Genomic DNA, 15,545 nt, shown 5'->3' with positions numbered 1-15,545 from the left:
AAATTCTATCACATCTTGTATAGTTAATCTACTTGCAAGTAACCAGGAGCTAAATATTTTCCCAATGGATTGTACTATTAAAATTGTCTTATAAAGATAATTTTATCTTAAAGAAATTCACATGTTCTACCTTCATCACATTAAAATAGCTTTCTAATTTTTGAAATGTTTCTCTTTAAGGTGCAGTAGTTCTACGCATTGCAAAATCATGGTTCCGCATTGGATCATTAGAAATTTTGGCTCATTATGGTGAACTGGACTTACTAAGGTCAATAAGTTATATTCACAATATGATCGAAGACATTTTAACATATAGGTGATTTCTTATATGCTATTAAAGATATTCTGTTTTCTTATAAGGAAAAAAAATTCAGTGAATAAATATTTCCTGAATAATTGCTTTGTACCCAGCCTTGCATTAGGTGTTATAAAAATGTCAGGCAGTCCAGCTAGGCCTCAGTGCCTCCCATTCTAGTGGGACCTGAAATAGAGAACTGAAGTTCTGGGTGTAAACAGGTCAGGTGTAATCCTGGGCTTGTCACTCTCATGTCTCTCTCTCTTTGTCAAAACCCCAACTCGGGGTTTCTTTGGGGAACAATTGAAAGTTAGCTCATTTGCCCGCATGCCGAGTTTCTCCTAAGGATATCAGCACTTGACTCAGGTTTGAGTCTTTTCACAAACTGTTAAGAGTTCAGCTTCTGTGCAGACATTCAGGTCGACAATACCCTTCAGATAGGACTGACTTCATTTTACCTGACACCTGAAAACACACAAGAAAAGTCTTTTGCAGAAGCCCATAAACAGTGAAAGTAATGTCTCTCTTTCACTTCCCCCCAGAGACGTGTTTAGTCTTCCAGACTTAGAGCAAGCGCTACCTTGTGCTTTAGGTTCCTTTTCTAGAGCAAAGAACTGGGGGTCCCTAGCCTTGCTTCCTCCCACTGCTCTTGTGCCTGTCTCACAGTATTAGTAGAGGATGAGGTCTGGATTCCCTTCACCTGATGGAGGCCTCACTGTTTCTTGATTCTGGCACTTACTTCATCCTGGAACTCCTCTATGTGATCTTGGAACTTGTCGTCCTGGAACTCCTCTTCAGTGTCCAGGAGATTTGGCTTTGGAATTTCTTCTCTTGTGTGGGAATTCATCTATTGCTTCACTGCTGTGACTATTTCTAGCTTGTATTTTTTCATCTCCTGCCTTGGCCAAGAATCTTTTCCCATGCGGATGCCATTCTGCAACAATGTGTTTCTCTCTTGTGACGGGGCCATATGTTTTCTGGAGGAGCATAGGCTTCCTCTGGAGAGCACCAGTCTCAGGTGGGAGCCCCTCTTTGACGGGCAGTTGTGGCTCTCTCCAAGAGGCTTGCAACCCCAGCTACTCTTCCCTTTCAAGGCACACAGAGTCTTCAAGTGTAGCATAGTTTTGTGGAAAATGGAGGCTCACTAGGAAGAAAAGGAGAGTTGTTTTGAACATGTAGGGTTAGCGTGTCAGTCTTTTGTGTTTAGTGGTTTTTCTGTCAGATTAAATAAAGCTTGTCCTATATTCAGTGTGTTGTTAGCCTTTGTACTTGCATGGGAGGGAGGTCAAGGTTTTTTATCTTTTCTGCTTCAACCTAGACACAACCTAAAATCTCTTTCCAGGGCAGACTTGTCATTACAGTGTCCAGGTCTCCCAGTTCTTAGTCATTCTTAGTCAGAGGCCTTTGCGAGGATTAGCATTTTACAATTTTGGGGGGGCAGGCATTGGAGAGTCATTTCAGCACCTTTCTTAGCCTTAAATAAGGCAAGATCTGAGAATTCTCAGGAGCTCAGTTACATTTTAGAAAGGCAGAGGTAGCTCCTTTGACTGGTATAAGAGTGAAAGGATCTGATACGTTTTATTTTTTCTATCATTTAAGCTTTACTAATGCATTCTGTAACTGAGGAAAGTGGTTTTAAAAAAAGGTTCCATTTACATCAAAATATTTATAGCAACATTTTTGGTGGTAGCAAAGAAAGAACAGTTTCCCCTCAATTAAAGAATGGCTAAATAAATTTTTGGTATGTTAATATAATAGAACATTACAGTGTAGTAAGAAACTATAAATATAATAACTACAGAGAAGCATGGGAAAGATACATATAAACATATATAGTGAAGTACAATACCTTAAAGAACAACAGTGGAAAGAATAACAACGGAATATTTCAAAATTACAAAGAATAAACTTGGTTTCAAAGGAAAAATATAAGAAAACACCTCTCCCTGCTCTTATGTGGGAAAAATAGGGGCATGTGGCTATATATGTGCAACATTGAATATAATGTCAATTTAAAAAAAATATATTAGTTGGTTTTATTGAATTTTCCCCCTCTTTATTCTTTTTCTAAAAATCTTTGTTATAAGAGATGGCAGAGGGGGAGAAGGGAGAAATAGGAGAGTGTATTTAAAAAAAAAGAAAATGGGCTTAATCTAATACTTTATTCCTCAGACTAGTTGATTGAATAGTATTTTTTCTTCCTAGGAAATTATTAAACTTTGTCATACAGGAACATTTTCCATCAGTAGATGTGAAGAATCCCAACAGATACTTGGTAAGCTTTCAAAAAGAGGAGGGAAATCTTTTCCTTTTGTCTATCTAGAGGTTTGCACGTTAGAATTTTTATACTGAGTGAACAAAAATATTATGTAGCTCTTTAGTATGAGGTTTGTAGAGAGACAAGTTGTTTTAGTCTAAAAAGTATTTAGAGGGGCAGCTAGGTGGCACAGTGGATAAAGCACTGGCCCTGGATTCAGTAGGACCTGAGTTCAAATCTGGCCTCAGACATTTGACACTTACTAGCTGTGTGACCCTCGGCAAGTCACTTAACTCTCACTGCCCCACCCCCACCCCCCAAAAAGAATATCCAGAAATGGAGGAAAAACCCATAGTCTTAATCTACAGTTAGGTAATTTTGAGTAGATTTTGGATATTTGGAATATTGGATATTTATTCTCTTTTATCAAAGCTGATATTGTATAGAGCTTTCTATTCATAGATGAATCATTCTAGTCGTGTATTTTTCTGAAAAAATACTCCAATATATATGCTGTTGATTCTTCTCTCCATTCATATAAAATTATGTTTAATTTATCTCAAAAGAATTTAAGTGTGATAAAGAGTATTAGTTGGATGGTTGTTGTGTATCTTTTTATGGGGTAACAGGAGGTAGAAGAATTGTACTTTCAGTATTGGGAAAGAAGAGATATAGATTCTTATTTTGACTTTCCTGCTAATTAGATATGTTGCCTTGGGCAAGGTACTTAATCTTAAAGGGACTCAGTTTTCTCATCTGTAAAATAAACAAGGTTGAACTACAAAATATCTGGAGTCCCTTTCAGCATTAAACTTCTGTAATCATAAGGTTGTTATGCTGTGATAGACCTGGAAGTAAATGTTTCATTTGGGGGGGGGGGCACAGTAATGAGGGTTAAGTGACTTGCCCAGGGTCAAGTGTCGGAGGCCGAATTTGAACTCAGGTCCTCCCGAATCCAGGGCTGGTGCTTTATCTACTGCACCACCTAGCTGCCCCATAAATGTTTCATTTTGATTATGAATGGAAAAATCTTAAAACTAGAAAGCACTTTTACCTGAAAGTTGATGACCTGTCCTTCAAGATTACCTTAGCTGCAGAGATCTACAACTTCCCCTGTTAAACCAGTCCACAGTTTTATAACTCTCGTTTACTGGAAATTTTCTTTTGCTAGAGTTAAAAAAGAGATAAAGAACAAGTCATTGTGGATAGAGCACCGGCCCTGGAGTCAGGAGGACCTGAGTTCAAATCCGGCCTCAGACATTTAATACTTACTAGCTGTGTGACCCTAGGCAAGTCACTTAACCCCAATTGCCTCACCAAAAAAATAAAAAATAAAATAAAAAAAAGAACAAGTCATCATAGCAGGCAGCTAGGTGGCAAAGTGGATAAAGCACCAGCCCTGGATTCAGGAGAACCTGAGCTCAAATCCGGCCTCAGACACTTGACAATTACTAGCTGTGTGACTCTGGGAAAGTCACTTAACCCTCATTGCCCAGAAAAAAAGCCATCATACTTCCTTTATTTTATTTTATTTTATTTTTCTACTATTTATTTTCTGCTGGTTGAGTAATTTCAGTTGTCTTTCCACAATATTTTCTCCATATTTTCTAAATTTCTTGTTAGTATAATCCATTATAGTACATATTATTGAACAGACCAAGAAGATTTTGGATTTGATTTCAGGATTTTTTCTCTCATGTGGTATCTGCAACAGCACATCTTATTGCTTCATGGATGTCTGTAGGTTTCGCTCATGGTAAGTTATCTAGTTATATTGCATCTTTCAGATACTAAAATAGAATCCGTTTGTTAAAGGAATGCACTTCATTGTCATTCATGTGTTTTGTTTTAAAATTTTTCTGTTAATATACTACTTAAGGCTTTTAATATACTAATCTTTACTGTTCTTTACCTTTATAGATTTTTCTCTCCTTAAAAATATTTTGAACTGGACATTATATAGAAGAAGAGAAAATAGTAATACATTGTATATTTTAAAATGTGTATCTTCATTTTAAAGGGTAGAATTCAAAAGCCATAACTTTCTAAATGAGTAGGAAAAAACATTTGTCTTTATTTATGGATTTTACAATCTCTTTCCCAATTCTGTATATCATATAGAGCTAATTATATTGGTAGTAATAATGAGTATGTTACATTTAAGGATGACAGAACAATGTTCCATGGGAATCTGATCTCATTGGGCTGTTGTGGGGGGATGTCTTTTGTTAGTGGCAGCAAGTGTGCTGATAGTAGTGCTTTGTGAACCATTTACTTATATAGAGTTTTCAAGTTGGAAAAGGATATTAGAAATCTTCTAGTCCAGCTTTCCTATTTTATAGATAAGACAATTAAGATGCAGAGGACTTGCCTAAAGTTGCAAACTTTAAGTTGTGTATCAGAGCAAAGACTAGAATCCAAGTTTTGTAACTCTGGCTTACTGTTCTAGTTTGTCATATTATTCTGGCCCATAACCACAGAGCACAGGAGGCACAGGAGCCACAAGAGATGAGAGAATGACTGCTTTAATTGCAAGTAGAAAACTTTATGGACTTTTTGTAGTAACATCATAAAGGACAATATGTTATCATATGACATTTGGAGAGATGCCATTCTTCTCTGAATCAGTCAATCAATAAGCATTGTTAAGGACCTACTATGTGCTAACCACTAGTAATATAAAGATAACAATGAGACAGTTTCTCCCTTTAAGGAGCTTATATTCTATATGTTCAGATATAGTATATGCAAAATAAATATAAGCTAATTTGTGGTTGAAGCAGTCACAGCTGGAGAGGGGGTGGAGATCAGTAAAGGCCTCATGTTAGGAAATGGAACTTAAACTGAGCTTTTAAGGAAACTAGGAATTCTAACTAAGAGTCAGAAATGAGGAGTTAGAGTATTCCAGGAATGTGAAAGGCTTGGGGATGGGAGATGGGAGTGTCATGAGTGAGCTACAACATGAAGGCCAGTTTAACTGGACTCCAGAGTATGTGAGAGAAAGGAAGGTACATTAAGGTTAAAAAGGTAGCTTGGAGTCTGGTTAGGGAGAGTTTTAAAAGCCAGAGGCATTTCTATGTGATCATTGAAGTAAGAGGGAGGCAGTGGAGTTAATTGAGTAGGGGAGTGACATGGTGAGATACTGTTTAGGAATATCACTTTGGCAGCTTTGTGGAGGATGGGTTGGAGTTGAGGGAAATGTGAGGCAGGGACACCAATGAAGAGGATATTACAATAATCCAGGAGAGAGGTGATAAGGACCTGAACTAGTGTAGTGGTTATGGGAGTGGAAAGATGGTAACTAGATAATGTGAGAGGAGGTAGATGGAAAGTCAACAAGACATGGCAACTGATGGTATATGGGGTTTAAGGGAGAAGCATGTAACAAAATTAGCTCCAAGATAGATAGATGGATAGACAGACCAATGGATAGATAGACCAACAGACAGACAGAAAGCTAGATAGATAGAGTGATCATTTATTTATTTATTTGTTTGTTTTTGTTTTTGTTTTTTGTGAGGCATTTGGGGTTAAGTGACTTGGCCAGGGTCACACAGCTAGTAAGTGTCAAGTGTCTGAGGTCAGATTTGAACTCAGGTCCTCCTGAATCCAGGGCTGGTGCTCTATCCACTGCGCCACCTAGCTGCCCCTAGAGTGATCATTTATTAAGTGCTTTCCAGGGGGCACTGTGGGTTCAAATACAGATAAGCAAGATAGTCCTTATCCACAAGGAGCTTACATTCTAATAGAAGAAGGCATAACATAAAGGAGAGCTAAAAAGTTGAGGGAAGAGAGGAAGTCCAGATTGAAGCTGGGGTTCCTCAAGAAATGATGGTGCAGGCCAGTCAGTCTCACCAGTCAGGAGACTGGGCCTCATGGTAATGGTTTCTTCAGGGTAAGAAAATAGCTGGTGAGGTCTTCCTGTCCCAATCCCACTGTCAGTTTCTCTATGAGAGGCACTGAAAATTTTCTTTCTTTTTCTGACCTCTAATTTTCTCCCTAGGAAGTTGCTTTCTTGACACCAGTGTTCCTAAGATAAAATATTAGATATTATCCATGATTATCTTTAGCTGCTTGCAATATTTTCCCCTTGATCTGGGAGCTCTGGAATTTGGCTATAATATTCCTGGAGGTTTTCCTTTTAGGATGTCTTTCAGGAGGTGATTGATGGATTCTTTCAATTTCTATTTTACCTTCTGCTTCTATAATATCAAGGCAATTTTCCCTGACAATTTCCTGAAAGATGCTGTCTAAACTCTTATTTTGGTCATGGTTTTCAGGCAGTTAGTTTCAAATTATCTCTCCTGGATCTACTTTCTAGGTCAGCTGTTTTTCCAAGGAGATATTGCCCTCTATTTTTTTTATTCATTTGGATTTGCTTTACTGTGTCTTGGTTTTTCATAAAATCACTAGCTTCCATTTGTTCAATCCTAGTTCTTAGGTAATAATTTTCATCAGACAGCTTTTTTATCTCCTTTTCCATTTGGCTTTTCAAGCTGTTGACTTTTCTCTCATGACTCTCCTGCACTGCTCTCATTTCTCTTTCCATTCTTTCCTCTACCTCTCTAAATCTTCTTTCCATCTCTCCTACTTTCTCTTCAAAGTCCCTTTTGAGCACTTCCATGGCCTGAGACTAATTCATATTTTTCTTGGAAGCTTTGAATGTAGGGGCCCTGAGGTTATTATCCTCTTCTGAGGGTGTACCTTGATTTTCCTTGTCACTAAAGAAACTTCCTATAGTTCTCAACTTTGCTTGCTCATCTTGCCATCTTTTACTTTACTTTTACTTCCAAGCTACACTGTCCTAAGCTTCAGAGGGTCGCAGGTGTTTTGGTTTGAGGGAGGGAAGGTTTTTCTTGTCTGGCCTGTTCTCTGGTCCGAAGATAACCTCAAGCTAACTTGCTATTTAACCAGCTAGCAAAACTTTTTGTGCTGTGGTTCTTAACTTCCAACAAACCTGCACCCCTACCCCACCTGGGCCTCCCACCACTCAAGATTTCTTCCTGGTTCCCCTCTAGGGTGGGATAGCCAGATTCTTCCTTAGGTCCCATAGATACCCCTATATTCTCCCCAACAACCCCCCCCCCCCAGCCATTCAGCCCTCTCACCTGACCATAAGCTTAGTTCCAGAAGATGCTGGTACTGCAGCTGATTCAGAGGCTCGGGGGTAAGTTTCCCTGGTGCAGCCTGCCTGGGGACTGTGTTGGTGCAATCGTGGGGTTGGACTCTTCTTGCAGTCCAGCAGCCCCTTCTAAGCTGTCTTTGGCTGGAGAATAATCTCAGCCCATCTTTTTGTGTGTTTTGCTGCTCCAGGGGTTGTTTTATTGCTGTTTTGGGGGTAATTGTGTCAGGAGCTCTGTGTATTTAATGTCTTTCCTCCACCATCTTGCCTCCTCTCTGGAAGTCCTAATTCTGTTATCCATGATTATCTTTAAATCTCAGGATGGCCACCTGTCATTTCAAATACTTTTGAACCCCCTACGTAGTCTTTATGGGGACATAAACTAATTTTAGGATTACTGTAATAGGCAAAAAAGCACCAAGAAAGCATCTCATTATAATTGAAGGCTATTGCTATAGCATATGTCATTAAATGATCCCTTTTTGGTTCATTATTTCAGGTTTTTCATAACTAGATATTTATCTATTTTTAAATGCAAATGTACAGACTAGAGTTTTTGTATATCTGTATGATTTGTTGTGTGATGGTATAGCAAAAAAGTTTTGGACTGAGAGGAGCCCTGAGTTCTAGTCTCTCTTATGTGACTGTAGGCAAATCCTTTAACGTCTTTAGGCTTCAGTTCTTCCATCTGCAAATGAAGTAAAATTAATGATCTTTGAGATAGTTTGAAGTCTTAAAAGATGATTACATTATTTGGGGTGTGCATTTTATTTTATTCATAAATTATAGAAAGTATTTTAGTGATGTTACTTCAGTATTAGGTAATTTCCTCTGTGTATCAAAATATCTTCACTTATACCTTTTCCAATTACCTTCCTTTTCTCTTATTCTAAATTATATGGTGTTTCTTTTTAACCAAAAAGGAATTTAATTCTTTTCAGTAGCCACCCATTAAATGTTGACTGTGTGTAAGCACAGTGCTGGGCATTAAGGAGACAAAAATGAAAAATAGAGGTGATGCCTTACGGGGCCAGAGTGGACACTAAAGATGAAATTTAGTTGGAATTCTTTTTTCTTTCAGGTGGATCTTATCATTTTTATGGGGATTGAAATTCTGTTGTGCACAATATATAGATTAGTCTTAATTTGAAAACTTTTTTTCTTTAACTATCTAAAGTTAACTACACTATTATACTTGGCCAGTGATAAAATTTTATATATAAATATTTTATTCAATTTCCATAATTTGATTGCTTGCTGCCTCAGGAAGGGGGGAACAGAAGGGAAGGAAGGAGGGGTAAACATCGGAACCCAAAACTATAAATAAAAATGTTTATTACATTAAAACAAAATAAATAAAATCAATTTCTATAATTAATACTTTTTTTCATAAACTTCTTTCCCTCTCCATTCTTTATAACTTAGTAGGGTTCTATAAATTATATATATATATATATGTATATATATACATATATATACACATGCACATCTAAGTTGTATAATTATAAATGATATAATTATTCTGAATTTCTCTCCCTGTTTTAGGTGTTTGCAATACTGACAACTTCAGTTTATTATCTATTACAATAGATTATGGTCCTTTTGGTTTTATGGAGGCCTATGATCCAAGTATGTTTTCTGCATTTCATTTCAATATAAAGTTACCATCCTAAGTTGATGACTAATTAATAGATGAGGTCTACTAGAGATAGCATTGATAGAGTGTAATAATGGCTTTGGAGTCAGAGGAACTGGGTTCAAATTTCACCTTGGATAATTACTGCCTATGTAACCTTGGACAAGTGAGTTAACCTCCCTTGGGCCGAGTTTTCTTAATTATAAGGTGAATCTGAGTTCCCTTCCACTTCAAGATCGATGATCTTGTGATCATCTGAGTTAAATTAAAACAAACCAAATTGCTTTATATGAGAATCACCAAAATTGGTTTTGATTTGCATTGACACTAGTACCTACCTAGTTATTTTTATCTTCTATTACTACCCATATCTACGTTCTAAACACACATGTAAAAATATTTCCCTAGGATTGTAGAGGGGGTTGGTATGGTGCTCTGAACTGAAAGAACAATTTATACTACATACTGTTTTAAAAAACAAACAAAAAAAGTGTTTCAAATATGAATATCCATTTTAACTTCAAAAAATTTCTTTTACCCCCACATTAGTAGTGCTGCTGTTAGTATGCTTTGATAGAGATATTACACAATAAAAGCTGCTGTTGTAGTGCTTTTAAATTCCTTTCTGCTTTATTAATCATAATAGTACCTCTATATATTTGAAAAAATATTTTTGTATCAGACTTGTGATTTCATTGGCATAAGGAATCTGCTACTGAGGAAATGCCCTCTTCCAAAGCAAATCTAGAGTTGCTCTGCAATGTAGAGTCTTAGAGCATGGAGTGAGTGCTGAAGGGTAAGTGACTTATCCAGAGTGACTTAGCCAGTAGTTTTCAGAAACAAGACTTGAACTCAGGTCTCTCTCACTCCCAGGTGAACTCTCTGTCCACTATGCCAAATTGCCTCTCAAAAAAAAAATTGGAAATATATTTGGAAAAACTGTAATACATTATGTACAAGATATGCTACTTATTATATTGAGATAATCTGAATTTTTAAAAAGTTAAAGATTGAAGTATCAGTTCCTAGTGTACATATCATTTTTTTAAGTGAACTGAATAGATAGAGATCTAGATCCAGATATACACATAGATATAAATATGGATACAGATCTAGCCTTTCTGTCTCTGGGGCTATTTTGTCTAGTAGTATGACTTCTGGGGCAAAGGGTAAGAATCGTTTAGTGTTTTTTTTCTTATATAATTCCAAATAATTTTCCATAATAATTGGATTAATTCACAGCTCCACCAACATATCAATGTATCTCATTTTCCCCAACAATGACTATTTCTGGTTTTTGTTATCTATGCCAATTTTCTTGGTGTGGAGCGTGATACCCCAGGGTTTATTTTCTTTGCATCTCTCTCATTGTTAGTGTTTTGGAATACTTTTACATATGGTTGTTGATAGTTTGAGGTTCCCCATTTGAAAATTATTTGTTCCTTGGGGAATAGAGCTTCATCAATTTGTGTTAAGGGTGTACTTTCATATAATAAAAGACCTCCCCATTTCCTGTCCTTTTCCTGGACTGCCATTGATTGGGAAGCCACTGTGTATTTCTGTTTATTCTTCTTTCTGTTTCTTCTGATTCTTCTTTCTGTAACTGTTTTGAAGAAAGAACATTTTTACTCATTTGAAAAAAAGGGATCAGAAGTTTTTGGCAAAACTCTGGTTATATAACTACAAAAACCTAACTAGCCCACCTGTGGACCGAATTGTTTGCTTGGGATTATTCTGGTTAACTGATTTATCCAGGTATGGATGATAATCCCCCGTGTATTGTCATACACCCAGCAGGTGGTAACTAAATATTAGTTGACAATGATGCTGATGTAAAAAAAGGCAGTGTCACTTTAAAGTAGAAGAGATCCTTATACATTTAGGAAAAACTGTACCTTAAACTAGAAAATTTTAAAAAGGGAATAACTAAATTTTAAAAGCTTCATTTCAGTTGTTTTTCAGAGAGGTTATTGCATAGCAAACTATTGTTTTAACAGATGGCACAACAGCAGACCCATAAATTAGGTAACATTTCCAAAGCAACTCTAAGGCAAAATCATTTATGTTTCCATATGGCAGCTTTTATCATATTTGCAACATAGTCACAACTATTGACAGTAAAAAGAAAAGCAAGACATCAAAGCTGTTAGCCAGCAAACTTCCATGTAAAGCATATGCTATATTCTCTCATACTCTTCAAGATAAAATGACCACTGTAGTGCTTAAAGGAACAGCAAAAGTATTTTTGTGTGAAAGAAAATATTGTCAAGGGATGTAAGATATTGTTGCTGTTACAGAAGAGTATTATGATACTTGAAAAGAGTAGGAAACGAACTGTTTTAACAAAAACTGCTAATGTATGGAGATGAAGAAGCATAGCTTTTGGATAGATTTTGGGCAGTTTTGCACAGAAAACTAACTGGAGTAAGCATAGAGACTCAAATTACCTTTTGAATGATTTAAAATGATGCTTTGGTTGGGTGTGGATTGTTTGTTTTAAAGAGTCAGAGAAAGAACTTTTATTATTATAAACTATGAGAAATATGAGTGTAATAAAGATTTTTTTTAAGTGAGGCAATTGGGGTTAAGTGACTTGCCCAGGGTCACACAGCAGTGTTAAGTGTCTGAGGCCGGATTTGAACTCAGGTCCTCCTGACTCCAGGGCCGGTGCTCTATCCACTGTGCCACCTAGCTGCCCTGTAATAAAGATTTTTGAGAACACCCAGGAAGCTAGAGGGCCATGTTATAAAACAGTAGTCATCAAAGCTATTTGGTACTGTTTGAAAAACAGAAAAGCAGGTAAGTGGAGCATACTAAGTGACAGAAGAAAGTGGAAATAGTATAGTCCAGTGTTTAATAAACCTAAGCACATAACTTGCCAGAGGAGAGACTCTTTTTCATGAGAGACTGCTCTTCAGTAGTTTGGTAGAAATTAGGTACAGACAGTCATTTTACACTGTGTACCACAATAGTTCAAAATAGATTTCAGTTCTAAATAGAGAAGGTCATCATATGGAAAAAAATTAGAAGACAATGAAAGGAGGTACCTGTCACAACTATAAGTATGGTCATATTATCATACATTATTACATATTATATAATATATTAACAATATATAAATGACATTTAAATATTTATACTTAGTATAAATAGAAGTACATATATTAATGTATACTTTAATTATATACGATAATGTAATATAATTATATAAATTTAATAATATATTTAGTTAGTGTAAATAATCTAATAATTTAATTATATATCATTAATATATTGATAACATAATTACATAATACAATGACATATTGTTACATAATTATTAAACAAAGGGTAGAAGAGACCCATACTACTTGCCTAGCCCCAGGAGAAGTCTTTGCCTGGATCAGCCATCTCACCTGGCAAACTTTCTGGTGTGCTACAACTTTACATCAGTTGTAGCACCATCCCTTCTCACCCCCTGCTTTCTCATTTTCTAACCGTACACACTGCCCGAGTCTTGGGATGACTTCACTTATGCTTCACCCTCACTATGACCTCCAGTCTGTCCACCTTTTGCTCTTTCCCTTGCCATTCCCCTGTACTGGTCACACTGTCCTGACTTCTCCATCTTGATCCCTTGACAAACCAGTTAAACTTGACAGAATTAGAAAAGAAACTATAGAGTGGGACCAAATATTTGCATAAATATCGATAAGAGTCTGATATCCCAGATATTTAGTGAGCTGTTACAAATATATAACACTTGACACAAATGGTCAAGGGATATAGAGTAGTGGATTTCAAAAGAAGAATTTCAGTGTATAAATGATCATACAAAAATAGTCTCCAGATAATAAATAGTAAGAGAAATGCAAATTAAAACAACTCTGGGCTTCATTCTGTGTAAATTGGCAAAGACACCAAAAACAAACCAAAAATAGTTAATGTTGGCCGGACTGTGGGAAGACAGGCACATTGATATGTTGTTGGTAGAGCTAAGATAAGTTCCACCCATTATGTTTATACCAGCTTTGAGTTATGCAAGGAAGGTGACTAAATTGCCCATTTTCCTTGACCAAACCATCCCACTACTGGACATAACCAAAGGAAGTCAAAGAAAGAAAAAGAGTTTGAATATGTTTCAAAACATTAATAACAGCATTCTTTCTTGGTAGCAAAGAACTCAAAGTGTGCACCAATTGATTGGTGAATGCCTGAAAACAAATAATATACGAATGTAATGGAATATTATTGTATAGAAGGGAATTGCAACTGAGGAATTCAAGAGAAGCATTTGTATAAAACATGCTTTTTTATGAATTGATGCAGAGTGATATAAACAAAACCAAACAACAATATACATAATAACTCCAGTGATTTCAGTGAAACGGTCACAAAAAAAGAACCCAAATTCTTTTTGAGTAAGTATAAAATTATTCTCAGAGCACTCATAATGAAACATAGCTCTCTCCTCACAGCTGAGATACAGGGGATTCCTAGAATAGAATGTTACATACATTGCCATTTTCAGTTACTACCTTGAACATGTTTACTTGTTTTTCATTATCAAAAAGAAGAGTTCAATCTGGATCATTTCTGCCCAGAAATCACTGTCTTACAAATAAAACAATTTAAAAAATAAAGGATATGCTGAAAAAATAAGAGGAAAGTTGATAGGACATTGAGAAGATTTTAACATGTACAGGATTTACACAGGACAGTAAGACATGGAGAGATTTAACTTTTATTGGTAAAGAAAAAGCTCAGGCTGATGAAATCAAAGTAAAAAACAAATAAAACTAGTGGTCTTGGGGCTGCTAGATGGCGCAGTGGTTAAAGCACTGGCCCTGGATTCAGGAGTACCTGAGTTCAAATCCGGCCTCAGACACTTGACACTTACTAGCTGTGTGACCCTGGGCAAGTCACTTAACCCCAATTGCCTCACTAAAAAAAAACCAAAAAACCAAAAAAAACCCCCAAAACCAAAACTAGTGGTCTTTAGCATTGTTTGTTTAGTATCTAAAGCAGGAAATAGTTGTGATGATCTGAAAACTTGTAAACAAAAATATTTTCCTTTATGAGGTAACTATAACTATAGGGTAAATACATATGCTTGTGTTCATACTAAGTCTGAATTAAGTAGTTAATGTGAGAAGGATTTTTATTAATGCACGATATAAACATAGAAATGTGGATAACAGATATTTATTGTATTGACTCCATTGCAGAATTGTGATATTTTGTTTGAAACAGATTTTGTACCAAATACATCTGATGACGAAAGGAGATACAAAATAGGAAACCAGGCCAATGTTGGGATGTTTAATCTGAGCAAGCTGTTACAGGTTTTAAACCCCTTATTAGATCCAAGTCAAAAGCAGCTGTGAGTATCTTTTTTTTGGGGGGGGGGTGAGGCAATTGGGGTTAAGTGATTTGCCCAGGGTCACACAGCTAGTTAGTGTCAAGTGTCTGAGGCCGGATTTGAACTCAGGTACTTCTGACTCTAGGGCTGGTGCTTTATCCACTGTGCCACCTAACTGCCCCAACTGTGAGTATCTTTAACCACATCTTTATATTAAAGGGATAAGAATTTCTGTAATAAACATATGTTTGGAAAAAGGAGGGGCTGCAAAATTTCTTTTAATAATTTTTAAAAAGAAAGCCATATTATGATAACAGTTGCATAGCATTGCAACAAATTATATACATTGGCAACCAAAAAGAAGTTTTAAGTTAGATATCAAAGTTGTATTTCTATGTAGGAGAAATAGAAATCATAAAATATTTTATTTCCTCAGAAGGCTGCAAAATTTTATATAGTAAAAAGTTATTGGCTCCCTGAACACATAAATGAATGGGACTAAAGCATATAAAGCAGTAGTTTGCTAAGCAAAGCAATAATGTAAATAGGTAGTATGTATAGGAATGTTTAAATTACTTAACATAATCGATCCAAGAAGACTTATTTACCTATTAAAAATCTATTCTGTTTATTAAAGCAGGTCTCTTATAAGATCTTTCTTAGTCTAACTATAATTAGAATTTCTAAAGTACTTGACCATAACAAGTGCTCTATTTATTTGAAAATATTCTGTAGCTTCCCACCACTTGGATTGAATCTTTGAGGTTTAGAATAGTAATACCAAACCCATTCCTATGTGCTTTTCTTCCCCCTCTGGACCTATTTCTTGAAACTTTTAAATGGCTATCTACTTTCTGTGACAGCCTTCTGTTTAAGAAACCAGTAGGAAAAGAG

General features: G+C 36.1%; 1 protein-coding gene across 3 annotated transcripts in view; it reads left to right on the top strand.

Moving 5' to 3' along the window:
- Positions 1 to 15,545, top strand: part of LOC122727839 (protein adenylyltransferase SelO-like) — a 55,201-nt gene that overhangs the window by 14,027 nt on the left and 25,629 nt on the right. For 2 of the 3 annotated variants that reach the window (XR_006353206.1, XM_043965697.1), the window contains exons 8-12: positions 181 to 268; positions 2,501 to 2,570; positions 4,236 to 4,308; positions 9,220 to 9,303; positions 14,543 to 14,672. Coding sequence is in view for 2 of the 3 variants with exons in the window: in XM_043965697.1 (XP_043821632.1) it covers positions 181 to 268; positions 2,501 to 2,570; positions 4,236 to 4,308; positions 9,220 to 9,303; positions 14,543 to 14,672 (445 nt within the window). In the remaining variant the exon portion in view is untranslated. The remainder of the gene's footprint in view (positions 1 to 180; positions 269 to 2,500; positions 2,571 to 4,235; positions 4,309 to 9,219; positions 9,304 to 14,542; positions 14,673 to 15,545) is intronic. The other variant, XM_043965698.1, reaches the window with a different exon arrangement.

The sequence above is a fragment of the Dromiciops gliroides genome, chromosome 5 (assembly GCF_019393635.1).
Source record: "Dromiciops gliroides isolate mDroGli1 chromosome 5, mDroGli1.pri, whole genome shotgun sequence".
NCBI lineage: Eukaryota > Metazoa > Chordata > Mammalia > Microbiotheria > Microbiotheriidae > Dromiciops > Dromiciops gliroides.
This window is presented reverse-complemented; position numbering and strand designations above follow the sequence as displayed.